General features: G+C 33.2%; 2 protein-coding genes across 3 annotated transcripts; both read left to right on the top strand.

Annotated features, from left to right (window-relative positions):
* The first annotated feature begins 134 nt into the window (after positions 1 to 134).
* On the top strand, positions 135 to 8,037 carry LOC132721269 (nurim-like). Of its 2 annotated transcripts, none has more exons than XM_060705551.1 (4): positions 135 to 316; positions 3,507 to 3,673; positions 5,484 to 5,654; positions 7,112 to 8,031. In XM_060705551.1, exons 1-4 carry the CDS (start codon positions 199 to 201, stop codon positions 7,394 to 7,396), a joined length of 741 nt encoding a protein of 246 aa, XP_060561534.1. In that variant the 5' UTR covers positions 135 to 198; the 3' UTR covers positions 7,397 to 8,031. The 2 variants fall into 2 exon arrangements, with proteins under 2 accessions (XP_060561534.1, XP_060561540.1); XM_060705557.1 differs by having other exon boundaries at positions 302 to 394; positions 7,112 to 8,037.
* A 4,458-nt stretch (positions 8,038 to 12,495) lies between these two features.
* On the top strand, positions 12,496 to 22,528 carry LOC132721285 (uncharacterized). Its single transcript, XM_060705569.1, has 2 exons — positions 12,496 to 12,644; positions 18,167 to 22,528. The coding sequence occupies exon 2, from the start codon at positions 18,168 to 18,170 to the stop codon at positions 20,274 to 20,276; it is 2,109 nt and encodes a 702-aa protein (XP_060561552.1). The 5' UTR covers positions 12,496 to 12,644; position 18,167; the 3' UTR covers positions 20,277 to 22,528.
* The last annotated feature ends 4,843 nt before the right edge of the window (positions 22,529 to 27,371 follow it).

Below are 27,371 nucleotides of genomic sequence, written 5' to 3' on the forward strand. Positions count from 1 at the left end.
GCGACAATTTAAGTATTTTAACGATGATCTAATTATCCGAACTCATTCTTAGATTATAAAAATATTACTTAACCAGAAACCTGTGTGTTTTTATTCTTTTATTCCTTTTTCTTTCAGATGAGTCATTTCTTATATTTTAATTTCCTAAGCGACCCTACATTATTTACTTCCGTGTTTTGGTTCTTGACAAACAAAACAATGATTGTCCGTGCATTATTTTGCATCGTTGCATCTGCAGCAACTGTATACACGTTGTTTACTATTCTGCAGTTTGCAAAGTTTCTTTCTTTCTTGAATTTTCCCCAAAATGACTCGGGTAAGCGTAAATTTAAGTTTCATCCCATATTATGTTCGTGAATTTCGTGCAATTCTGCAAGTTTCCAAAATGACTCGGGTTAGCGTAAACTTCAGCTTCATCCCATATTATGTTTGTAAATTTCGTGCTATTCTGCATTTTGTAGAGTTTCTTTCTTGAATTTGCCGCCAAAATGACGATGGTAAGGATTAAACTTAAGCTACATCCCATATTATGTACGTGATTTATGTGCAAATATCATTTTGCATAGAATATTTTTAGACTAGCTACTTACAGATCAATCATATAGACTCGAGCAGATAGACTATATCACGAAATCCTAGACATGCTTGTGCTGCCAGCATGAATTTTGAACAGTTCTTTATGATTTTAAGGGATTTCAATATAAAAGTACAAAACTTAAGACTGCACAGCCACACAGAGCACAGATGTGCAGGCGGCCTTGGCTCTGTACATCTACATGTGTAGTTTGACTAGATAAGTCAAACGATTGGTTGAAAAGTGTCACGTGTATAAACAGATCAAAGATTAGTTTGAAGTAGATAATATTGAAAACATTAGGGAAAGTAGGAGTACAAGTCAGGTCATGATTTAGAAATAAACAAAAACACATGAAACAACGGAATACATTAATAATATTTTAACCCTACGACACTAAGGCAAATAATTTTCGATTTCAGATGGTGAAGCATTAAATTATGTCAGTGTTGAAAGTGGTTCGTTATGTAACCAAAATGTATGTTAACACAATATTGCATGTAGAATAAATCGGGAAAAAAAATGTTTACAGTATAATGTTCAGTTACACTTAAAAACAATGTTCACTTAAAAACAATTTTCAATATGCTCACTCACCAAAAAACTGATACATACCAATATTCAGCTCGTCATACAAATAATGGAAATAACAGTATGTTCAAAATATAGAATTACCGTTAGTTGTGAGGCCTGATATGAGGTAAAGAAATTACACTTTTTGTGTCGCCTTGAAAAGGCGACATATAGGGGTTACTTTTGTTGGCGGCGTCATTGTCAGCGTCCCCTATAACTTGGCCGGAGCATAACTCAGTCACTATAAGTCGGATTGACTTCAAACTCGGTATGCATGCTTCTTTCAATAAACCGAAGTGCAGTGCACAAGAACCGGTACTCTGCACTTCTTAATTTTTGAGTTGTTGCCCTTTGTAAATTTTCATATTTTGATTTTGTCTGGGCCATTTCTCCTTATGTATAAAATCTATGGACTTGAAACTCCATAGGATGATAGATCTCATTAAGAAGAAGTGCAGTGCACAAGAACTGGTACTATGCATTTCTTATTTTTTAAGTTTTTGCCCTTTGTTAATTTTCATACTTTTTGTCCAGGCCATTTCTCCGAAAGTATAAAAGCTATGGACTTGAAACTTCATAGGATGATAGATCTCATTAAGAAGAAGTGCAGTGCACAAAAACCGTTACTCTGCATTTTTTATTTTTTGAGTAATTGCCCTTTGTTAATTTTCTTACTTTATTTTTGTCCAGGTCATTTCTACTCAAGTATGAAAGCTATGGACATGAAACTTCATAGGATGATATATCTCATTAAGAAAAAGTGCAGTGTACAAGAACCGGTACTCTGCATTTCTTATTTTTGAATTATTACCCTTTATTAATTAGGGCTGGGGCGAGTATCCGAGTACTCGAATAATCACGAATCAAAGTGAAAAATCGAGTTTGAATATTCGTAAGCCCAAAGATCGTGTATCGCGATCTATTTTTTTTCTATACATTCACTGTTTCTTACACTCTTAAAATCGAGAAAAATACGATTTGAGTATAAATTATGGGAAGTTTACCTAAATACAAGGTGCCGTACCATAATGCTGAGTTAGGAAGTAGTTCGTTTCATAAAACAAAACAAAAATACTCTTCCAAAGAATAAAAACATAAACCTAGTTTATATTTTATATGTTTAATGTTTAGTATCGTTGTTTGTTTTTAATAAACATGTTTTTATAACTAATACATGTACATGTTTTTATGGGTGTCTTGATAACAAAAGATTTGTGGTTCGATTTGTGAATCGTAAGTGCTGAATCGTGGTTCGGATTGGATCGTCACTTATCCGACGATCCACACCCCTATTATTAATTTTCATACTTTATTTTTGTCTAGGCCATTTCTCATAAATTATAAAAGATATGGACCTGAAACTTCATAGAATGATAGATCTTATTGATAAGAAGTGCAGTGCTTGGAAACTGCTGCTCTGCACTTTATTATTGTTGAGTTATTGCCCTTTTATATTTCATTTTTGTCCTGGCCATTTGCTTAAACTATATTGTTCACAAGGCAACACATCCGACTCGCAGAGTTCTAGTTTAATTATTATGTGTAGTTCTTGTACATTATTCATAAAATATAATCCATATTAATTTTACAATACTGTTATATCAGTCCTGTTTTTCATTTTTCTGTACCAAATCTGCTGTGGTCATAGTATTAGTTTTACAGTAGGTTTATCTCTTAAATCATGGACATGCAACTACATAATTAGGTAAAGAAGCAGACACTTGTTTTAGTTGAGTCTTAGGACTAAACACTGGAACTATTATCCAGTACTGTTATTCCTACTGTTCACATTTTCATACATAATGAAGTGCTTGTGTGCATGCTATTAACTCATTAAGGCAATTAATTTATTTGATATGGTAATAAAGAAAAAACATTGATATTTAAACAAGTTGTTGTCATATTGTCCACTTATCTGTACACATTGAAAAAACATTTTACATGCCTCATGTGGCAGAATGTCTGCACATGCTCACAAGAACAGAACCCCCATTGTTTACAAGGTCATGTTTGGACAACACACAGGTGAAAGTGATTTAAAATGAAATATTTTGAACCTTTTGCCAAACTGACACATAGATTTTTTTAGTTCACCCATCTGCGTGATTTGATACCAATGTTTAAAAAATGCAAGTAAAAATCAAGCATTTATACCAAATTACAGGTTCCGCTTTTGTTTGGGAACTACTTGCATGCCAGTACAGTACAAAAGTTTAACAGTCTGATGTCGAAATTTTAAGTACATTTAATTGTATATATGGCTTAAGAATAAATACATGTAAATGTAATGCCTTTAATTACTTCCAAGCATGTACTGTTACAACTTATATTAATATTATTCTTTTTTATATTTCGTTAGATGCGTCAACCTTTACAATGTTTACCATTGATGTTTGTCTGGTTGTATTATTTATGGCCCAGCACAGTGGTCTTGCCTCTCCTACGTATGGCAACAAGATGGATGATTGGGGTTTATCTCCCATTTCAAGGACTGTGTATGTGCTCACCTCAGCCTTGATGCTTCAGGTATGTATGAAAATGATACTTTGTTTCTGTTCAAAAATTGTTAAATTTATTAAACATTTTCACATTAATTTTTATGCTCTTTACACAATTAAGCAAAAGGTTAATTATTGAGTATTTTCACATTTGGTTGAAACATTTTTAAGCAATATTTAATCTTGATTGTAATACAAGTTCTTGCAACTTATATTAATCACTTTTGAGTCCGCTGCTTCCTGGAACCAACCAGTACTAGTGTCATATGAAGAAACATGGTCCTGACTCTATTAGTGTTCAAACCCATGAACACTTGGTTGAGAGGTAGACACATTAACCACAAGGCCACCACTCCCTTCATATTTAAGGACGGTACTTGGGGCGTTGTATTATGGGGCAAGCAACAACCAACTAGACAAGTGGTCTTATACTGGCATCAAATCGACTGTCAAATTATCAACAAGATCAGTGTTTTGATCTTATATTCATACCATTTCACAAAGATCTGTAAGACAAAATGGTAGCGCATAAACCGGATTGATGAAAAAATAATGTGCCGCTTATCTCCAGTTGCTTGTCCCATTGTATTATATCCCAGATGGTATGTAGTATGTAACAAGCACAGGAACTTGACATTTAATCAATAGATCAAAAATATACATATGTTAGTGATATAGCCCTTATCGCTATTCCTGTGGTAACAAGTTACATAGTGAAAAATCGAGACTATTAGTATATACATTGTAACATATATAGCAATTCATGTAAATTAAAGAAAAAATTGTTATGAATGTAATCATTTCTTTTGGCCATCATTCATCTAAACTCACAGGTATAGGGATTAATAACTTTTCCTAATAGATATATTGTAGAGTACTATTTTCTTGTTCCATAATGAAGTGAAAAATAGAAAATTCCAGTAGGCACTTACTATAAATTTGTACCGTGATAATAATTGTACATGTCGTTATATTATTTTCAGTGTTATCTACATTTAAGATCATGATTTGCAATATGTACAATGTATGTGCAAAGAGTATTGTATTGCTGCTAATCAGTTTCTCATAAAAGATGCAACCATTTCACATCATGAGAAAAAATATCAACATTTCACAACCTGAAAATAAAAAATGAAAAATAACAATTTTAGTTTTCACATCATTGAAGTGAAGGAGATTTCTAACCATGGAAATAAGGGAGATAATAATTGTGCCATTTCATAAAAATTAATAAGATAGAAATTGTTCAATTTCATGAAAATAAATGAAGTAGAAAATGTTTACATGAAAATAAGTGAAGTAGAAATTGTTCCATTTCATGAAAATAAATGAGATACATTTTAATAATATTTTCATTCAAGAATATAAAAAAGATAAAATTGTTTCATTTCATGATAATAAATGAAAATTGTTTTATTTCATGAAATAAATGAGATAATAATATTTTCATTCAGGAAAATTAATGAGATAGAAATTGATTCATTTAGTGAAAATAAATGAGATAGAAATTGATTCACTTCATGAAAATAAATGAGATAAAAATTGTTCTATTTCATGAAATATGTGAGATAGAAATTTTTTCATTTCATAAAAATAAATGAGATGAGATTAAAATTAATTCACTTCATGAAAATAAATGAGATAGTAATATTTTTATTCAAGAAAACAAATTAGATAAAATTGTTTCAATTCATGAAAATAAGTGAGATATAAGTCAATACATTTCATGAAAATAAATTAGATAAAAAATTGTTCCTTTTCATAAAAAAGTATGAGATAAAAATTGTTTCTCAACAAGCATTTTTTTATCAGATATCTGTTAAATTTTTTTATTCCAGTTGCTGATGTATCTATGGCAACCTATTCCTGAGGTGCATTTCTGGGTGATTGATATTTCGGAGAGTCCATTTCTTGCCCTGTTCTTTACAGTCCTCCATTTTGTTTTGTGGATAGTTTTCTTCCTGCAAGTACTGGTGTATGAACCTTTACATTTGATAGGACTTAGACAGGTTAGTTGTTTTAAAGTTTAAGTGCTTAGATGATTGGGGCATCTGTGGCCTAGTGGTTAAGGTCGTTGACTTCAAAACACTTGCCCCTCACCGCTGTGTGTTTGAATCTCGACAGGGACTTTGGATTCATTCATGTGAGGAAGCTATCCAGCTAGCTTACGGAACGTCGGTGGTTCTACTCAGGTGCCCGTTCATGCCTGAAATAAAGCATGGAAGGGCACCCGAGGTTTTCCTCCACCAGTAAAGCTGGAATGTGGCCATATGACCTAGATAGCTGTGTCAGTGTGACATAAAACCCATCAAACAAACAAACAAATCTTAGATGATTATGTTAGGTAAAAATCATCATGAACAAGATGAAGACTTCAATGATGTATTTTTAAAATTTGAGCTAGGTTTCTGTGACAAAGTATAACTAGGCTCTTAACAGGAAATAAGTGCTGCATTCTCTTCTTGTCCAGTCAGACCAATGCCCCGCTATTTTGTTAAATTGATCATTGTTAAAAGGGTATTTTTTGTACGTAATATCAATATAAAGAATAGAAATCTAAAGCAACTGGCATAAGATTTTTACAGTCCTTTTACAATTTTTTTTTCACTGTACCTTTTTATAATAACAGCATTTGAATGCTACATTTTTCAATTGATTGATAATGTATAACGGCATATAAACCCTACATTTATCAATTGATCAGCTGTTAATTGGAAGCCAACATAAGACAGCTTATCTAGTTGGTAGTTTCTTGTCCCACTATATTGTGTCCCAGATTAACTTTATTGAATACAGAGACCAATTACAGCGGGCATTAAATGCCATCAGTTAGAGCTAGTCAAGCTTGCACAGTCAGGCCAGGCTCTAAATTCTTTGCTGCTTTATTTAATGATAACAATTATCAACAGAATAGTTCCTGCCTTAAAACAGGTCCAATGCCATTATTCAAATTTATATCATCATTTTAAGGGTTATTTTGTAAGCAATTGATAATATGTATAAATTTATGTCCAGTTTAAGGTGAAAGTTCATTAGGTACAGTCTAGCATGTTGCAGAGTTTGGGCTTTTGTACATATTATACATGTATAATACTATTTTAGTGTTTTTTTCTTAATTGCATTTGATTTCCTTAGTATTTGACCTGTGTTCTTCACTACTTAATTAGTATTTGACCTGTATTGTTTGGTAGCTAATTCTTTATTTAACTACCTACATGAGCCCGATACTCTTAAAGTTTAGACATTGTGTATAGATGCAGTGTGCTTCTTTGGAGAACAATGTTATGCAATGTTTATGATTATTGAAAGAAAGTAATCATATTTGATATATATCTAATTACTGTACAAAAGAATGATAACCTCCCTTGAAAATCATAAATGGTGTCAATAGAAAAAATGGAGGTAACTGTTGTTTGATTTGGGGATAAATTTTATTATATCACTATATTTGCTTTGTTCCTTTTAGGTTTATGACTATATAAAGAACTCACAGACTGCACAGACTTACCTCAGCCCACGTCTAAGACTTCTTCTAGCACAGATGCCACACTCTGGGGCCGGTTGTTTTATTGCGATTCTATGGTTACAGCCGTACATGACGTTTGACAGGATGATTCTAGCTACAGTGTTTACAGCTTATCTTTGCTGCTCATTATCACTTACACAAAAAGACTATGAGTATGTAAAGAAATGTGCTTGGTCTACAAAAACTGTTCATACTGTCTCATACAGGGCCAAGAGAGTAAATTAATCAATGATTAAGAAATATTTAATGCTTCAGCTTCATGGCAGCATAAGTTTGGTAGATTAGGTGTCATATAATATGCCAATTTAGGTTAGATGTCATATAATATGCCAATTTAGATTAGGTGTCATATAATATGCCAATTTAGATTAGGTGTCATATAATGGACCTTTCCGGCTTTTCGTAGCAGAACATTTAGCCACACCTTTTCCATTCATTGCTAGGCCAACTGCTCACAAACAGTATCACAAACATAAGCATGTGTTCTTTTGTACAAACCAGGTCAACCAGTGACTCTGTATTATCTCAGTGTAGCAATTGGATAACAAAGTTAGCCAATTTACATAAAACTCATAATAAACACTGGAAAGGTCCATATGTCAATTTGGCTAAGTTTGTGTTCATTTTTTATATGTATCTTACATGTGTTTTGGTGCTTTTTATTTAGTTATTAATTATATTGCAAATATTGCAAATATCTTGCAAATATCTTGCAAATACAAATCAAATGTGTTCACCTGTTGGAGTGATAATTAATGAACAGAAACTGATAATTTCTTATATTTTTCAAATCTAAAGGTGCATAACTCTACCAAAATCATCAAAGGATGACCAAAGTAGAACTTGACCTGGGCAATCCTTTGACATATCCATTGTCAAATTTTAGTTGAATGTATACAGGGCCAAAAAACCCTTCTTTGTAGAGGCCGAATATAGGCTGCTTCCCCAACCAAACTAGCCTCTTTTTTTCCCCAGTTTGGTCCTCAAAATTCCCCAGTCTTTTGACATTTCCCATAGAATTAAGAATAAAGTTAAATAATGGTGTTGAATTAAGGTCTTTTACTGCCTTATTTGTATTTCCCAGTGTTTTTTTGCTTTTCTATTTTGAAGACCTTGTTAAAAGTTTGTGTTAATTTTGAGACCCCTTTTCCCAAAGTATGCCAAAATCATGCATATTTTCCCCAAGAAAAAGGCTGAGGCCCCTTCCCCAAAAATGGTGTTTTGGCCCTGGTATACAACTGTTGGTGAGATAACGAACAGAAACTGAAAATTTCTTCAAGGGACATTACTCTGTCAAAAATCATCGAACCATGAGCAAATTCGAACTGGACCTGCATTTTTCTATAATATATCCATTTGTCAAATGTGTGCAACTGTTGCAATTACATAATGAATGGAAACTGATGATGACGGAATGATGGAATGACGGAACAGAGTAACACTATACCCCCCCCCCCCCCAGCCATTTTATTCAATATTGCATGGGGGGGGGCATAATTACAATTTGATGGCAGGCCATTTTACAGCTGAACATGAAGTTTCAAAAAGAAATATAACTGAATTGATACAGAATGATGGACATGCGTTACTTCGAATTGAAATCGATGATCTTGATCAAAGACTGCAATTTAAACTGAACATGGATGGTACCACATGGAGCATACAATTTTAAGTCTTCTCTTGAAATATATGAATATCATTTGACCTTATCATGTATAAACATTTTAAGACATAAAAGTAGATGTAATCAGCTTGTTTTAGATAATTTACACGATAAAATCATTAGGACAATGAAGCAATCTGTAAACTAATGACCTTCATTGATAATGGTAATAGATTATAACATGCTGCATTCAAATTTTTACCACATATGGATCTATCCTAGCATCATACAGCATCGATGAAAATAATCAAGTATCACCTCAAGTATTGTCCTGGCTATCAGCTGGTTTAAACTCAGATATCTTAACTAACAGACTTAAATTGTCTTCAGTGTTCTACAGTACAGGAGATATGGAAAAGGCTGAACTAATTCTGAGAGCCAATGATCAACAATATTCAACTCTTTTCCTGTTGTACCAATCTATCGATGCTAGGGTTAGCCACCACCATGAGGAGCAGCAAAATTCAAATGGGTATGTAGTGAGCAAAGTGAGGACTGTATAAAACATATTACAGCATTTTGTGTCAGCTTCATACAGAAAGAGATCAACAGTATTCCTCATGAACTACAATATGAAATGTTCAGATCTACACAAGTTGACATGATACACAGACAAGTAAATAAAGGACAATTGGATGGACTGGGCTGTTGTATATTCTCTACCTTTCCTATACTTCCTTCAATACAAGATCTACAGTCATCTACAAAGGCATCAAGATCAACAACAAGCACTAAGTAAACTTATAAGAACCATAGTAACTGATGAAAATCTTGGACATAGAGAAACAGCTCTTAACGTTATAGGACAATGTATGTAACAAGAAAACAAACCTCAGCAAGCATTAAATTGCTACATGCTTTCTCTTCAGCTAAGGGCAAGGAACAATGTAGCAAACATCCAAGCTCCATTCTTGGGTGTGTATCAAACTTATTCAAATGTCAAAATATGTGCTTTCATAATTTTTTTTGTTACATTTTATTTTCACATAATATTATCAAATAAAAAAAACAACAAAAAACAAAGAATGTATCTTACTATAAATATTATCTTACTATACATTTGAGAGTCAAGACTAGAAGAACCTCTTAACACAAGACTATTGCTCAACAAAATTAATTTGACTATTAATGCACAAGATGGATGATGGCTGACAGGCTGGCTGGATGTTTAATGAGGATCCATCCTCTGTTTAGCCACAAATAGCAGCTTTGCCCTAAGACTACAAACCAAAGACATGTCACTAGTCTTGCCCTTAAAGAGACATTTAGGGCTCATTTCGCTGTTAAGTTAAATTAGTAATATAATTTAGTATGGGGAATTACTATCATAATGATAACTGACCAATAATGTTTTTGATACAATATACAAAGAGCCACAGCTGGACTGGGACAACGCTGGACTTTTTTTCTGAAAGCAAGAAGAAATAAATGGCTTAAACAAATCTATTTAAAAAAAATGAAAGAAAAAACATTAACTGTCATACAAAAGTGAATAACAACTACTAAAAGGCATTGTAAGTATTGCAGAAAAGGTATTTTAAAAAGAAAAGAGAATAAAAGAGACTAATTGTTGAAAGGAAGTGGTATTTATAGCAAACTTAACACCTTGACCTTGAAGAAAAGGACTGAAAAAAAGGACATTGGTATTGGACGCAAAATGTCTTGATATGGAAGACAATTATGCCTTGTTATTTTTAAAAATCCTTCAATGCATGGCAAAGTTACAGTCCTGACACAAATGTGTACCTTCAACCTGTAAGTGTAACCGTGACCCTGGAAGTAGTGACATGGGCATTTGTGCCATGTTATTTTAAAATCCTTCACAACGGCACAGGGGTTGAACAATGCGGCACAGGGGTTGAAATTAACTTTTTTGTAAACTTGCTAAAATTGCTTTTATATATTTTTTTTTTAAAATATGGTAAATATATGAGTTACATTAATTTAGACACAAATATGTTTATATTTTCAATTTGTATTTGTATATTTACAAAACATTGTATACTTAAATATTATATTTTGTAACATGAAATAAAACTATTTTAAAGTTCAGTACAGTACTTTGTTTTTGATCAAATTCTTTGGCCTATTATTATGCTGCTTATATAATAAAGAAGATAGTTGCACTCAAAAATAGAACAAAGACAATCAGAATGAGATTTATCATTCTGTAACCATCAAAGAGGTTTCACTTGGTTGAAAAACTACCTAGGTCTATATACTGACTCCTGGTAACAAACTGAAAATATATAGATCAAATTTTATTTGGTACTTTAAAAAACAAGAGAGCCATGATGGCCCTAATATAACCCATCTGAATATTACTACTCTCCATGACAAGGAACAAGTAGTATTGTAAACTATAAATGAAAGCGGAAATATTTCATGTGTAAAACATTACTAGTTGCTATTGCTAAGGGAAAACAACCGTTTTAATACTTAAAGTCACTGGTTTACATACAAAATAAATGGTTTCCTTGGAAGGCAGTGCCTCCTATGAAATTCAATGGTAGATTCACTAATAAAAAAAAGGTATGGAAAGTTAATGTTTGCTATAGAAGTCACTGGTTGCGATTGAAACATACACATCATCTTTGTGCCACCGTACATACCCATGCCCTTTTGTCGACTTTGTAAAAATGGTATTGCACGGCTGTTAAATTTGTCATCTGTTAATTCGTTTTATATTCCACAATCCTTTAATTGTAATCCTAACATTTTCAGAAATTCACTACGTATTAGAATTTCACCCATTAAATACATATACAATATCAAACAGACATATTTTCCGAGTGCACCCTTCTTTTAACAAGTGTAATTCTAAGAGGTCCGTATGTTGTAACTTTTTTTTCGCACAGTTCTACTATTTCACTTCAAACAGTTTTTGTTTTTGGTATGAGATGAAAAGAATTCATTACTGAATTAATTGAACTTGTGGAGTAAAATAATATTATGCTAACAGACCAGAGGCTCGCATAATATATTTGATTCATCCCGTTCAATAACAAATTCAGTATTAAAGTCACATTCATTCAACATCCTATATATATTAACCACATATTATGGTGCGTTATAGACTTTTGCTTCATTTTCAACTCACTTTTAGTCTCAAATTAAAACATACATTACAGAAACATTTAGCAGATGACAAAAGAAAGGGTAACGGGAACGCCAACATGACAACTCTTTCTTTTTCTTCAAAAAAAAAAATGTTTAGCTTAAAATGAATCACCTGTCCTAATAGAAATATGACGAAATTTCCATCAGATGATTATTTTGTAAATTTCTATTAGCTTTCTGATGAAAATACCAATATTTATCACAAAAACGATGCACTGTCATTAAATTTAAAGGTTTTTCTAGTTACCATCTTTCAAATTTATAATCAATAAACAATATTTATACTAAAGTTAGCATTATGGAAACTTTGTCATATGTTTAAACAGTAAATATTTTTTTCTGAATTTATTGTGTTTTACACAATTTTAATAATGCCAGTATGGCTGAAAAAAACATTTTGTAAATATGCTTTTACGTTTTTAATGAAAGTATAAACTCCCCTTATAACGATATACAAGAGATTACCGAAATTTATATTGTTATATTAGAGAGGCAACAAATATAAGCATTTTTTAACAGGGGAAATAATCAAGTTAAATTTTACAACAGGAAGAGGAAGTGAGTTATTTCCTCTTCATATTTTCTTTAAAACCCAAAAGAGGAAGTAAAAATAGTAAAATTTCCTAAACTTGTCAAACAGAAAGTCAATAAAATTTCTTGATTATTTTCATATCAAATACAACTTTCAAAGTAAGTTTAAAATTTATCTTTAAACACATAATTTCACATTAAAATAAATACATTATATAAGAAAGCATTGGATGATATAATGATTTTTATTTTATCAAATTAGTTGGTAATTGACAGGTCTATGATATTATTATATTTATGGACTGTCAATAAATTAATACAAATGTAGATAGTCTAGAAATTTTAGGATTTTTCAATCCATAAATTTACTGATATTCAATGTGAAATTTGCTGTTTTTAGTTTTACACTAAAATCCCCATCTTCTGATAAGTTGTTTTATTGATTGTTTATTAATTTACAAAGGTAATGGGGGTGTTAAAAGCACAGGAACTTGAAATTCTATCACTATTAACGATAATATAAAAAATATATAGGGGGTATATTTGGATATTATAATTAATATTGGTTATTTGATAGAATTTCAAGTTCCACTGTGGTTAAAAGTGAAAATTGAAAGTCATCAAATTGTTCTGAATCTTACCATACTGTTACATTTAACACTGTTTAATCATATAAGATGTAACCTTATAAATAATTTAAACCTGCGGTTTTGAATTTTAATGCAACTTCTACAGTACTGTTTTCTTAGTACTTAATGTCTATTAGTAAAATGTTTTGTAAAATTACAGTATTCAAGTATCTTCCAAGTTCAGCTTCTGCTCCAAGTTACAATTATATTATGATGTAAATTTTAACAAGATGGCCATTGTGGCCTTTATATCACTTTCAATTCTTCAATTAATGATGTTTCAATCTTTCTATAAATGATAACTAAATTATCCGGATACACATTTTCATATTTTTAACTGAACTTTGATCCATGTGTGACATTGACCTTGGTCATACGTACCTGAATTTTTGCACGTGACACTCCGCCTCACAATTGTGAACATTTATTGCAAGTTATATTGAAATCCCTCAATGCATGTAGAAGTTTTGCTGCGGACAAGTGTTTTCAATTACCTCTAAGTGCGACCTGGACCTTTGACCTAGAGACCAGGTTCAAGCGCATTGCACTGCTTCTCATAGTTCTCAACATTACTATGAAGTTTCATTAGAATCCTGACTAAATGGTCCGAATACACATTTTCATATTTTTATCTGAACTTACATGTGTGACCTTGACCTTGGCCAAAGGCACCTGAATTTTGCATGCGACACTTTGCCTTACAATGGTGAACATAAAGTGTGCCATTAGTTATATTGTAATCCCTCTATGTATGTAGAAGTTTTGCTCCGGACAAGCGTTTTCCAACGCCCGTTTTCCAATTACCTCTAAGTATGACCTCGACCTTTGACCTAGAGACCTGGTTCATGCGCATGACAGTCTGCTTCTTGTAGTTGTCAACATTTCTATTAAGTTTTATTAGAATCCCTTTATATTATATGAGATATGCTTTGGACAAAATTTCTTATTTAATCATCGTTAGTGAGCTTGACCTTAGGTATATTAACCTAAATTTCATGTTTTACACCGGTAATCATGACAATGTCCATTGGTGTTTCAATACCTCAATAAATGATGACTAAATGGTCCGTATAAACATTTTCATGTTTTTACTGAACTTTGACCTGTAAGTGTGACCTTGACCTTTTACTTTGTGAAATGGTTTATATGCGCGACGCAGCTTCTCATAGCGGTGAACATTTCTATGAAGTTTCATTAAAATTCCTCCATGCATGTAGGAGATATGCTCCAGACAAAATTGGACGCTGCCTGCCCACACGCTCACCCGCCCACCAGGGGGAACTATAATGCAACCCGTTTTATTGAATGGGCATATAAAAATCTAAAACTGTCTTTGATGTTAAACCACTCATTACTAGATTCATAATACGAGCATAAGTAGCTAGTGACCCGCATCCTAAGCCCAAATGCTTATGCTTATGCTCAAGTAATCCATACTTGGTATTTAACTTGCACTTTCCAGTAACGTCCATGAACAGACTCAATCAAACCGAGTCTGCAACATTTTCAATTTTGCTTTATTTGGGGATTCTTATTTTCGCTATTTCCTTTATGTCCGTAACCATCAGTGGGGTTAATTGTACACAGAACAGGATCAGAGACACCCATTCTATGAACCCTTTGTCTTCTAGACCCTCAATTATGGAAAGCCGTGACTGTCTTATGTGATCAATGTTTTTGCTACCTTGTGAAATGATGATACTATTTTATCGTTTAAGCATGTTAACATGCGCAATTTACATCCTATCTTGTCATAATACCATGCTGACTTGTTCATGTTTACTTGATTAGGATCATGATAACTTGTGCTGATAACATGTTGACTTGTTGGATAATCGTGATCAATATGTTTAAACTTGTAAAAGTATCGTGATGACTTGTGCAAATCAGACATGTTAACTTCTTAAAATTTCATGATGACATGTGCAAATACTTAATACTAAGTTATTGGGCGAAAACTGTTTTCAGTTTGAAGGTAATAGTGACCTTGACCTTTGACCCCAAAATCAAAAGGCGTCTACTATCCAATATGAACAATCATCCTATGAAGTTTGAATAATGTGGGCCATATGGAACTTAAGTTATGCTCCGGAAACCATTTTCAGTTTTAAAGAGTGACCTTGACCTTGTGACCCCAAAATTAAAAGGGGTCTTCTACTCAATTAGACAATCATCCTATGAAGTCTGAATAATGTGGGCCAAATAGAACTTACATTATGCTTCAGAAACCATTTTCAGTTTTATGGTAATAGTGACCTTGTCCTTTGACCTTGTGACCCCAAAATCTAAAAGGGTCTTCTACCCTATATGGACAATCAGCCTATGAAGTTTGAATACTGTGGGCCATATGGAACTTAAGTTATACTCCTGAAACCATTTTCAGTTTTAAGGTAATAGTGACCTTGTCCTTTGACCGTTTGACCTCAATATCTATAGGGGTCTTCTACCCAATATTGACAATCATCCTATGAAGTTTGAATACTGTGTGCTAAATGGAACTTAAGTTATGCTCCGGAAACCATAATGCTTACGCCAGGGGGTATAACATAATATGCCCGAAATTCTTTGGGGCATATAAAAACATAACCCCATGACCCATATCAAAAATAGACTGACCCTTAGTATAAACAATATCAAACCCCAATAACATTTGCTGTTCAATTGTGGCCATATATATATTCTCATAATACCATTTTGAGCTACTCCTTAATCAAACCAGCCCTACAATATACCCTGCCCTTGGCATATCTTCACAAGGAGTATAGAACTTTACATCTTTGAGTTTCCATGGCTTATGTTTAACAACGTTTAATATACTCTCAGATATAATGGCAAACTGAGCTGCTGTATCCACAATGCTTTGACAGTTAGATCCCCCACCTGTACATTTAAGAAAAATTGTGATGCTGATCTTACTGGACAGGGACCATCAACCGGACAGTTTTTTGTGCATTTCCAATACAGATTAAAATTTTTTTAAGCTAGATACCTAAAAATTTAACACTGTTCAGCTAGGTTCTTCTTCAAATCGTAGAGTTAGTTTGCAAAGGTTCAGGGTAAGCTATTAGTATCAAAGGGGGATACTCCAGCGTCCGTCGTCATGCGTCAACAATCATCTTTTTCTCTGCAACAGATGGGCAGATTTACCTGAAATTTGGTCTGTAACATCCTTGTGACAGTCACACTTACAATTGCTCATGCCATTTCAAATGGCCCCTTTTAGGGGTCAACAGAGCTAAAAATAGAAAAACCTTTAAACATCTTCTACTACATATGATTACCAACATTTGTCTCAGCCATTTTTAGGTAGTCTTTATCAAATTCGCTCAATTTAATTTGATTGGCCCTTTTTAGGGGTATCTAGAGCTAAAATAAAAGAACATTTAGACATCTTCTTCTACAGAACTAATTGATGGATGATCACAAAACTTTGTTTGTAGCATTCTTGGGTAGTCTTGGCCTCTTTAATGGGCCGTTAAAGCTAAAAATAGAAAAACATGTACCTTGAAACGTTTCCTTCTACAGAACTAATTGACAGATGATCACCAAATTTTGTAGTATACTTCGGTAGTCTTTTATCAAGTTTGCTCATAGAAATTTGATTGGCCCATTTTAGGGGCCGCTAAAGCTAAAAATAGAAAAACCTGTGAACATCTGCAGTCCTACAAAAATAATTGATGGATAATCACCAAACTTTGTCTGTAGCATACTTAGGTAGTCTTTCATCAAGTTTGCGCATATTAATTTATTAATTTAGTATGAGCAAACTTGATAAAAGACTACTTAAGTATAGTATGATAAATTTGCTTGGCCCCTTTTTGATGGATGATCACCAAACTCTGCCTGTAGCATTCTTAAGTCTTTTTTTACTGAAAAACAGTTGTTTCTGGTGAGCGACTCAGGGCCATCATGGCCCTCCTGTTTATTTTTAAGTATGTAGACATTGTATTTGTGGCCCAAGAAGGATGATATCAAAATTGCCTAAATAGTCCTCACTTCAGTACCATGAGTCCAGACAGATATGCATCACTTTAATTTAATCCAGATAATAAATTTTTCATTTTTATCATAATTTACAATATTACTTTTTCAGCAGCATTTGATAAAATTTTGAGTGTTCTATTGTCTACTCTGTAAATGATTATAGCTAGTGAATGATGTCAGGTGCATTCTTGACATCAGAATTTTCAACATCAACATTTTCTTACCGGATAGCTATATGAGAAAAAAGTTGTTAGCAAAAAAAGATGCATAAACACACTGACAGACGATGAAGGCTGGACAAATTGTGGTCACAAAAGCTCACTTTGTGCTCAGAGGAGCTAAATTACATAAACACTGAAAATTTTAACAATACATATGAATTTATGTATCAAAGCCTTAAATAATTATTTAGAAAGTAACTCAAGGATGAACAAAGCTTGCATCATTTAATGTTACACAATTCCTTCACTCTGAAATGTAAAAGGCTTATCCTTTTTTATTGGATATAAATCTGTTACTCTGAAATGCAGGGGACTTAATTCAGTTATATCAGTACTTAAAAAATAAGTAATTTATCTTTTAGATTCCTTTTTTTTTTGTTCACAATAAGCAGACGTTAGAAAGTCTTTTAATGAATTTCAATTTTAAAAGACTAGTAAATTTGTGAGTCGAAACACAGTGGAAGAAAGTAAACTATATCAAACCTTCAGTAACAATTTGTCACAATTAAATTCAAACAAAAAATACTCAGATTAAAAATTCTTACAAGAAAACCAGGTTTATTAATATACTATCATAATAATATTCACATAAAATAGATAGGAAATATCAAAACAAATACATATAAATAAAAAGAAACAACTTGAGAGACAGAATTAATTATCTATACAAAATTGTATATTAATTGATATCTACGTTAAATTATATACAATTTCATAAATTCTAAATGGCTATTCTGTTCTGTTCAAGGACATCAAGGACAAATAAGTAGCAAGTAAAAGTTTGTGACAAAATAAACTTTGATGGCTGACTGAAAAAACAATTTTCCTTTTTTCTAATATATTACAGAATGTTTCAAGAACCTGACTACAGAGAAAATCTATCATTGAAGTTGTCAGAGGTTTTAGATGACATTGGTGTCAATGAAAGAATGGTGATGAGAAGAAGAAGAACTTACATGCTACAAGAGACAATGAATTATATCACACAAAAGTCAACTGGAAAAAAATCGCTTAAATATTTAATATTTGGAAGTCAGAGTGAAGGTACTACTACCAGAGGACTTAAATCCGACATTGATTTTCTACACTTTGCCCTTTGTACTAATGTAATGCAAGACTTGTCAGAGTGGGAACATGGCAAGTTAAACTATCTCATGATACAGGATGAGAACACTACCCCCGGTTATTGTTTCTTACAACTGTTTCGACCAGATGAACCTAGTCCTTTTACTGACTATCCCGGTAATGATCACTATATAACTGATAGAAGTGGAAGAATTTTATGTAAAAACACATTTTCATTTTTGGCCCGTCCTGGTGGTGTAAGGCATGGACCATCACAAGCTTTGCTAGGAGGACCTGGGTTCATAGATAGAGACATTGTGGCAGCTTTAAAATGTAAATCATGGCCTCAATCAGCTATAGGTTGGTTAGACAGACAAGGAATTGGCAGATGGCCAACACAAGACATGAAAAGATATGCAGCCAGTACTAGGTGTTTTGTTGTTGGGACTGGAAGTAAGGTCAGTGTATATCCTGAACTGGAATGGAGAATATCTACATCCCTGGCAGAAAGGTGTCTTATGCTTAACCTAAATATAACACAAATAAGGTGCTATGTATTATTGAAAATGATTCTTAAATCCTACCTAAATCCTCAGGGGACAATTAATATATCAAGTTTCATGTGTAAAACAGTTCTATTATATTGTATAGAAAACACAGAGCAAAGTATATGGAGAGAAAACAATTTATTTATATGTCTAACATACTGCTTATTGGAATTACATAGCTGTCTACTGAATGACAGCTGTTCACATTTCATTATCCAAGAAAACAATTTGATGGCAGGGCAATTTACAGCTGAAAACAAACATGAATTTTCAAAAGTTATAACTGAATTTATACAGAATGATGGACATGGGTTACTAGGAATTAATATTGATGATCTTGGTCAAAGACTGCAAGTTAAACTGAACATGGTACCACATGGAGCATACAAGTTTCAGTCTTCCGTTCAAATAAATGAATATCAAATGACCTCGGCATATATAAGAATTGCAAGTAATACAAGTTCATGTCATATGCTTATTTTAAAACATTTACACAATGAAAACATTACGACAATGAAGCAATCTGTTATTAAACTAATGACATTCAGAGGTGATGGTCATAGATTACAACATGCTGCATTCAAGTTTCTAGCACCTTTTCTTTTTACCACATATGGGTCTGGCCTGGCATCATCGAGCATTGGTCAAAATAATCAAGTGTCATATGAAGCATTGATATGGTTATCAGCTGGTTTAAACTCAGATATCTCATCTAGCAGACTTAAATTGGCTTCAGTGTTCTACAGTACAGGAGATATGGAGAAAGCTGAACTAATTCTGAGACACACTGAACAGCAATATTACTCCTATCCTGTTTTACATATATGTGCCTGTTGGAGGAAGCCTATACCTATAGTAACACGAGAATTTGAAAGGGTATGTGTTGAACAAAGTGAGGAGTGTATCAAACATTTTACAGCATTTTGTGTTAGATTCATACAGAAAGAGATCAATTGTGTTCCCTGTGAACTACAATATGAAATGTTCAGATCTACACAAGATGACAGGATACACAGATATAGGTATAGAGACTGTTGGATGGACTGGGCTGTAGTTGATTCTCTACCTTTCCTGTATTTCCTACAATATAAGATCTACAGTCATCTACAAAGACATCAAGACCAACAACAAGCGTTATGCAAACTTACAAGAATCATAACAATAGATGAAAACCTCAAACATAAAGAAACTGCTCTAAATATTTTAGGGCAATGTATGGAACAAGAAGACAAACCACAACAAGCATTAAAATGCTACCTGCTTTCTCTTCAACAAAGGGCAAGAAACAATGCAGCAAACTACCATATATCTAAGCTCCTTTCTAGGATATTGGCTGGCCAATAAATAATGTGGTCAAAAGCAGACAATATTCAGACTTGGATTTTAATGATCAAAACCATAATTCTTGTGTGAATCAAACTGATTCAATTGACAAAATATGCTCTTTCAAATTTTTTGTTACATTGTATTTTCACATAATATTATCACATCAAAAGCCAAGATTGATCAGTGATCACATGTGTCACCTCAATATAGCCAATTGCATTTTGCAGCTTCTGTGTAGAAAGTGACATAAAAATCATCAACAGGGCCAAACGCGTTTTTTATTCAAGGGCAATAACTCAACCAAAAACTATTCAAGCGGAAAACCTGTGTATTATGGGCAAGTACTTGATGTACCAATCAATCTTGTAAAGTTTCATTGAATTACATTAGTGGTATAAGAGGAGTAATGTGGACAACCTTTATTAAAACTTTTTTATTCAAGGGCAATAGCTCTGCCAAAAAATACTCAAGCAAAAAGCAGTGTAAGTACTTCAGCTACCAATCAATCCTTTAAAATTTCACTGAAGTGGTATGAAAATTGTAGTCCGGACAAACTAAAAATAAAAATAAAGGGCAAATACGAGTATATGCCAAAGTATGTCACTTGGTCAAAATCTAGATCAGCTGATAAAAAAGTTCAATGTTACTTCTGAAACTGTGCACCAATTCCAAATTTCATAGCTGTACATAAAAAAAAAGAAAATAGTATGATAGGTTAAAATTTAGGTCAGCTGATCAAAGTTTATTTTTACATCTAAAAACGGTGCATGTGGTTCAAATTCCATACCTATACATCAAAGAACAAGAAAAAATGTCACTAGGTCAAAATCTAGGTCAACTGATATCACTGTTCAATTTTACATCTTAAACTATGCACATGGTTTGAATTTAAAAGCTGTACATAAAAACCCCAAGAAATTAGGTCACTAGGTTGAAATTAGGTCAGTTGGTATCAAAGTTCAAGTTTTTACATCTAAAACTCTAAACTATATATGCACATTGTTCAAATTTCAAAGCTGTACATCAATTAAGATCGAGCTGTCGGAGGACAGCCAAGCTTGACAATTGGAAAAAGTTGTCACAAGGTATAATAATGCTTATCTATATGAATACATAAAATTGTCCCAAAAAGGTACGAAATTAATGCTTGTTATTAAGATGTTGTATTGAGTAAATCACTACTTGATTATTATGAATGCATAGAATTGTCACAAAAAGGCACAGAGCCTTGTCAAAAAGACGTTTTATTGAAGGAAACATATTATCACACATAGAATTGTCAAACAAGGGCTGTAAAACACATATGCCATCCACGATAGCCTTTGACCTTCTATCTACTGAAGGTCACTGTGACATTAATCTTTGTCCAACTGAACCCCCAAAAATATCGCAAACCTTTGTCACACAGGTGTTTTTTTTTAATTGAGTTTAGCAATAAAGAGAACACATAAAATTATACAAGAAAGAATAAAAAATAAGCAATATTGTTTTAATTAATTTATAAATTAGTATAAGGATTATACCCAAAATATTCTTAAGTACGTGGTACTTCTTTTCCATAAATTAATTGTTCTAAGATCCAATAATGGGTGGTGCTGCAGTAATCAATTTCAACTCTTATACACAAGTTGCATTAAGTGTGCTTTTTCTGTGAAATCTTTTTTCAAGCACACCTCCAGATTCATGCTAATTTTCATGAAAATTTGAAAATGTAATTAACAGTATAATATTGTAAAGTTACCAACATAATGCAATTTACACATTGTCGGTCTATGTGGATTACTAAAAAATATGCAAAAATAGCCATTACTGCGTTAGTAAGGATATAGTTATTCATGTTAAAAAATTCAGTCATTGCTGGAAGATAACATGTAAATTTTTACTAGAATTTTGAATCTTAATTATTTTTCCTAAAATCTTTATTAGTACATTTTTCTCAGGTTTGATTTTATCAAAATATTTCATCTGGAGGTATGCAGCTTTAAATTATATAACACATATTTGTTGCACAAGGTAAACTGGTTTGTTTATTGGGCACACAGTTGTCAACTTTAATAATTTTAATGATTGTATTTGTATATGTATATATATTCAACAACAACAATTTATGTCAGCATTTAGTATATATCTCTTAGATTATATTGTTAATTGCTAAATCTGCATGATGATCTTTTGTTAATAACTTGAAAACATTTTTTACTGTATTATGAACAATTTATTACACTTAACATATATTATGTTATAATGGATATAAGCTATATGTAGTTTTAAATGCCAAATAAAATATTGAATTGAATTGAAATTAATAAAATTTCTTAGCACTTACTTCTGGTGGAGAATGATATTCACAATTAATAACAAGAATCTCATATATACATATTTCAAGATATTACCTAATTTCATGGCATCAAATGATGAACAAATTAATTTACCACTTAATAATTGGTGATGATCTTCCAGCGATATATAGACAGTTTTATTGCCTGAGAAATAAGACTCTACCGCACCTGAATTTCATTGCAATGACTGAAGGTCTTGACTGATATGGTCCAAAATTTATATGTAATATATTAATGATTGTTTGTATTTAAAGTTGCAATACATTTTCGCTGAAGTGGCTTCTTTTAACATTTTTGTTTAATAAATAGGCTATGCTTATAACTTGGAAAACATTTGTGCTAAGTTATATATATAAATCGATCTATGTATATAGAAGTTCTACTCTCAAATGAATATTTTATTTTATTAATTGACCTTTGACCCCTAAGTGTGACCTTGACCCCTGCCACAGGCACCTGAATTTTTGCATGACACTCCACCTTACTTTGGAGAATATTTCCCCTAATAATTATATATTTAAGTCCCTTCATGCATGTAAGTTACGCTCCGGACACAGGTTTTGTGCTGACCCCCAAGTGTGACCTTGACCTTTGAGGGGGGATCTGGGTCTTGCATGCGACACACATCCCAATCATGATGAACATTTGCACCAAATTATTTTGTAATCCTTCAAAGAATAAGCAACATATAGACTAGACAAATCAGGACGGACCACAGACAGGAAGGACGCACAGACAGACATACTTATGAAATGGTACTGCTGTGACTTTTCCATTTATCTTTCTAGCCATTTTTAGTCAAACAAGGCTTAAAACCAAGTTTGATAACAATATCTCATTCCTAACTTTAGTTATTGTCCGGAAACCATTAAATAACGGTGACCTTGACCTTGACCCCAGGGGGTCCAAATGCAATACCAAGCCAGGTCTTCATATAAGCTTGCTATACACCAAGTTTGATAACAATATCTCATTCCTAACTCTAGTTATTGTCCGGAAACCATTTTTCTATTTTTAGTAACGGTGACCTTGACCTTGACCCAAGGGGGTCCAAGCGACACCAAGTTTGATAACAATATCTCATTCCTAACTCTAGTTATTGTCTGGAAACCATTTTTCTATTTTTAGTAACGGTGACCTTGACCTTGACCCCAGGGGGTCCAAATGCAATACCAAGCCAGGTCTTAATGTAAGCTTGCTGTACACCAAGTTTGATAACAATATCTCATTCCTAACTCTAGTTATTGTCCGGAAACCATTTTTCTATTTTTAGTAACGGGGACTTTGACCTTGACCCCAGGGGGTCCAAATGCAATACCAACCCAGGTCTTCATATAAGCTTTCTATACGCCAAGTTTGATAACAATATCTCATTCCTAACTCTAGTTATTGTCCGGAAACCATTTTTCTATTTTTAGTAACGGTGACCTTGACCTTGACCCCAGGGGGTCCAAATGCAATACCAACCCAGGTCTTCATATAAGCTTGCTATACACCAAGTTTGATAACAATATCTCATTCCTAACTGTAGTTATTGTCCGGAAACCATTTTTCTATTTTTAGTAACGATGACCTTGACCTTGACCCCAGGGGGTCCAAATGCAATACCAACCGGAGTTTTCACATAAGGTTGCTATATACCAAGTTTGATTACAATACCTCATTCCAAACTCTAGTTATTGTCCGGAAACCATGATGTGGACCGACCGACGGACGGACCGACCGACCGACAAGCTGACTCCTATATACCCCCCCTAAACTTTGTTTGTGGGGGTATAAAAAGACACACAAGTAAAAACGGAATGAGTAGGATCAAAGAGAATTTACTGTTAACTTATTGTTATACAAGTCACACAAGTACCTCCAGGGCTGTACAGATTGACGGACGGACAGATGGTTCAATTACTATATGCCTGGGGCCATAAAAACCATAAAAATTAAAAGAACTAGTATATTTATGTTTTCATATCATTTATTTTATTCACAACTGATTTACAAAATATATTAATACAAGTAAAAATATAAAATATTCCTCTATATGAAAACATTTAACAAGAAGAACAGTCACATAATTTCAACAAGTCAAGATTTTATGGAATGATTTAAACTATTCACAATATAGATGATATGTAACAATAGGTTTCTATAGTAACAACTACTATAGCAATGCCATAAAGATAACTGTTTCTATAGCAACTAATTCTATGACCTCATAATTTACATCAAATCATTTAGAACATGTTGCTATAGCAACAACACAACGTAAACAGTTACCACAACAACTCCATATCAACCGTTTATAATTAACGTTAACTGTTACTATAGCAATATGTTATAGTAACAATATAATTTTAACTTGACCCTTAGCAACAGTTTACCATGGAAACAATAAAATTTTAACATGCATCATAGCAACAATTTGCTTTTGGGAAAAAACAACTTAACTAATTATAATCACAATATAATGTAAATAGTAACTATAGCAATGATTTTTAAAATATCAAAATAAAATTTGTCCTTAGCAATAAAAACCAATATTTATTATAATCTCTGTCTTAGCAACAGTTAAATATACTTTATATTTCGCTGCTTCTTAATTTTATTATTTATAAACCAATCTTAATAACAATTACCATAGCAACAAGACTTAGATAACAACCAATTATAACAGTTTTAGAAAAAAATAGTCTCCATCACAGTGGCAACATTTAACAGATACATTTATCAAAAACTAGAACTGCCACTATCATGGCGTGAATACCCCCGCATACCACTTTGTCAGAATCAACAGTGGCCATTTAGAGCTCAAGGACAACCTCCCTGCCAAATCTGAGGTTACTTAATAAAGCCAGTGCATTGCTAAGTTATGTATTCTACATGCTTCAAATGTGAAAATGTCAAAATCAATACATTGCGGACAGGACATTCTTTAGCAATTGAGAAGAAAAGTTTGTTTTTTTGTCAAGGTCCCTGTGACCTTGACCTTTGACCCAGTGACCTCAAAATCAATAGGGGTCATCTTATAGTCATGATCAACATCCATGCCAAATATGAAGACTGTGGGTCAAAGGAATCTTAAGTTATTGGGCAGACAAACTTTTTGAAGTCAAAGTCCCTGTGACCTTTGACCTGGTGACCTCAAAATCAATAGGGGTCATCTACTAATCATGACTAACCTCCATTCCAAATATGAAGACTGTGGGTCAAAGGAATCTTAAGTTATTGGGCGGACAAGCTTTTTGAAGTCAAGGCCCCTGTGACCTTGACCTTTGACCTGGTGACCTCAAAATCAATAGGGGTCATCTACTAATCATGACTAAACTCCATGCCAAATATGAAGACTGTGGGTCAAAGGAATCTTAAGTAATAGGGCGGAAAAGCTTTTTGAAGTAAAGGCCCCTGTGACCTTGACCTTTGACCTGGTGAACTCAAAGTCAATAGGGGTCATCTACTAATCATGACGAAACCTCCATGCCAAATATGAAGACTGTGGGTCAAAGGAATCTTAAGTTATTGGGCGGACAAGCTTTTTGAAGTCAAGGCCCCTGTGACCTTGACCTTTGACCTGGTGACCTCAAAGTCAATAGGGGTCATCTACTAATCATGACTAACCTCCATGCCAAATATGAAGACTGTGGGTCAAAGGAATCTTAAATTATTGGGCGGACAAGCTTTTTGAAGTCAAGGCCCCTGTGACCTTGACCTTTGACCTGGTGACCTCAAAATCAATAGGGGTCATCTACTAATCATGACTAACCTCCATGCCAAATATGACGACTCTAGGTCAAAGGAATCTTAAGTTATTGGGCGGACAAGCTTTTTGAAGTCAAGGCCCCTGTGACCTTGACCTTTGACCTAGTGACCTCAAAATCAATAGGGGTCATCTACTAATCATGACTAACCTCAATGCCAAATATGAAGACTAAGGGTCAAAGGAATCTTAAGTTATTGGGCGGACAAGAAAAAACCGACGGACGGACGGACAGCCAGACGGACGGACGGACAAGCTGATTCCAGTATACCCCCCTTACAACTTTGTTGTGCGGGGGTATAAAAAAAAATAATTATCTAATTTCAAGATATGTTGTAAAATGTCTAAGTATCTTACAAATTGTAGATTTACATCTATAGATATGGTTATTCATATAATGAATTTTACACCGGCTGCCGGTACAGACGGCAATATTTAGTTTGAGGGCAACCCTTTGGAAGGTTTGGTTATGAGGTTCTGCTCAACAGTTATCTGAGAGCAGGATGTTCCCATCTGTGATAATAGCCAGGGTTAAATTCTTTTTCTTGCATATGATGTATGAATTATATATTTTGAAAAGAAATTAGGAAAAACATATATTTTTTCTAACAATAGTGCAGATTCATAATAATGATCTTTTACTAGCTACCTGTACAGACTGGAATATGTCGCTCGAGGGCAACTGTTTATGGGGAAAACAAGGGTCTGCCTGGTTTCCGCTTAACAGTTACCTCAACTTACCTGAGAGTTAGATATTCTTGTCTGTGATGACTCCAAGTTTTTTATTCCTTTTTTAATACATATTAATTATAATTTGGGTGAAAAAATTTATGAAAACTAATGTTTTCATGAGCATTTTTTTCTCATAGTACAACTTAATTCTTAATGGAAAAATTATCTTATTTTAAAAACACACGCAACTTGTCTTACCCGGGTGGGGGGGGCGGGGTGTAAGACAGGGTTTTCTAGCTCTTGTGTAAATAGTAGATAAACCTGTCTGATATGCAAGAAAAATGCCACAAA

This window comes from Ruditapes philippinarum, unplaced genomic scaffold (genome assembly GCF_026571515.1).
Source record: "Ruditapes philippinarum isolate M1 unplaced genomic scaffold, ASM2657151v2 ctg4200_1_1_1_1, whole genome shotgun sequence".
NCBI lineage: Eukaryota > Metazoa > Mollusca > Bivalvia > Venerida > Veneridae > Ruditapes > Ruditapes philippinarum.

Coding starts and splice junctions, on each gene's coding strand:
- LOC132721269 (XM_060705551.1), top strand. CDS start 199: ATGATTGTCCGTGCATTATTTTGCATCGTTGCATCTGCAGCAACTGTA. Junction 3,674..5,483: donor CCTCAGCCTTGATGCTTCAG/GTATGTATGAAA, acceptor TTTTTATTCCAG/TTGCTGATGTATCTATGGCA. Junction 5,655..7,111: donor ATTTGATAGGACTTAGACAG/GTTAGTTGTTTT, acceptor TGTTCCTTTTAG/GTTTATGACTATATAAAGAA.
- LOC132721285 (XM_060705569.1), top strand. CDS start 18,168: ATGTTTCAAGAACCTGACTACAGAGAAAATCTATCATTGAAGTTGTCA.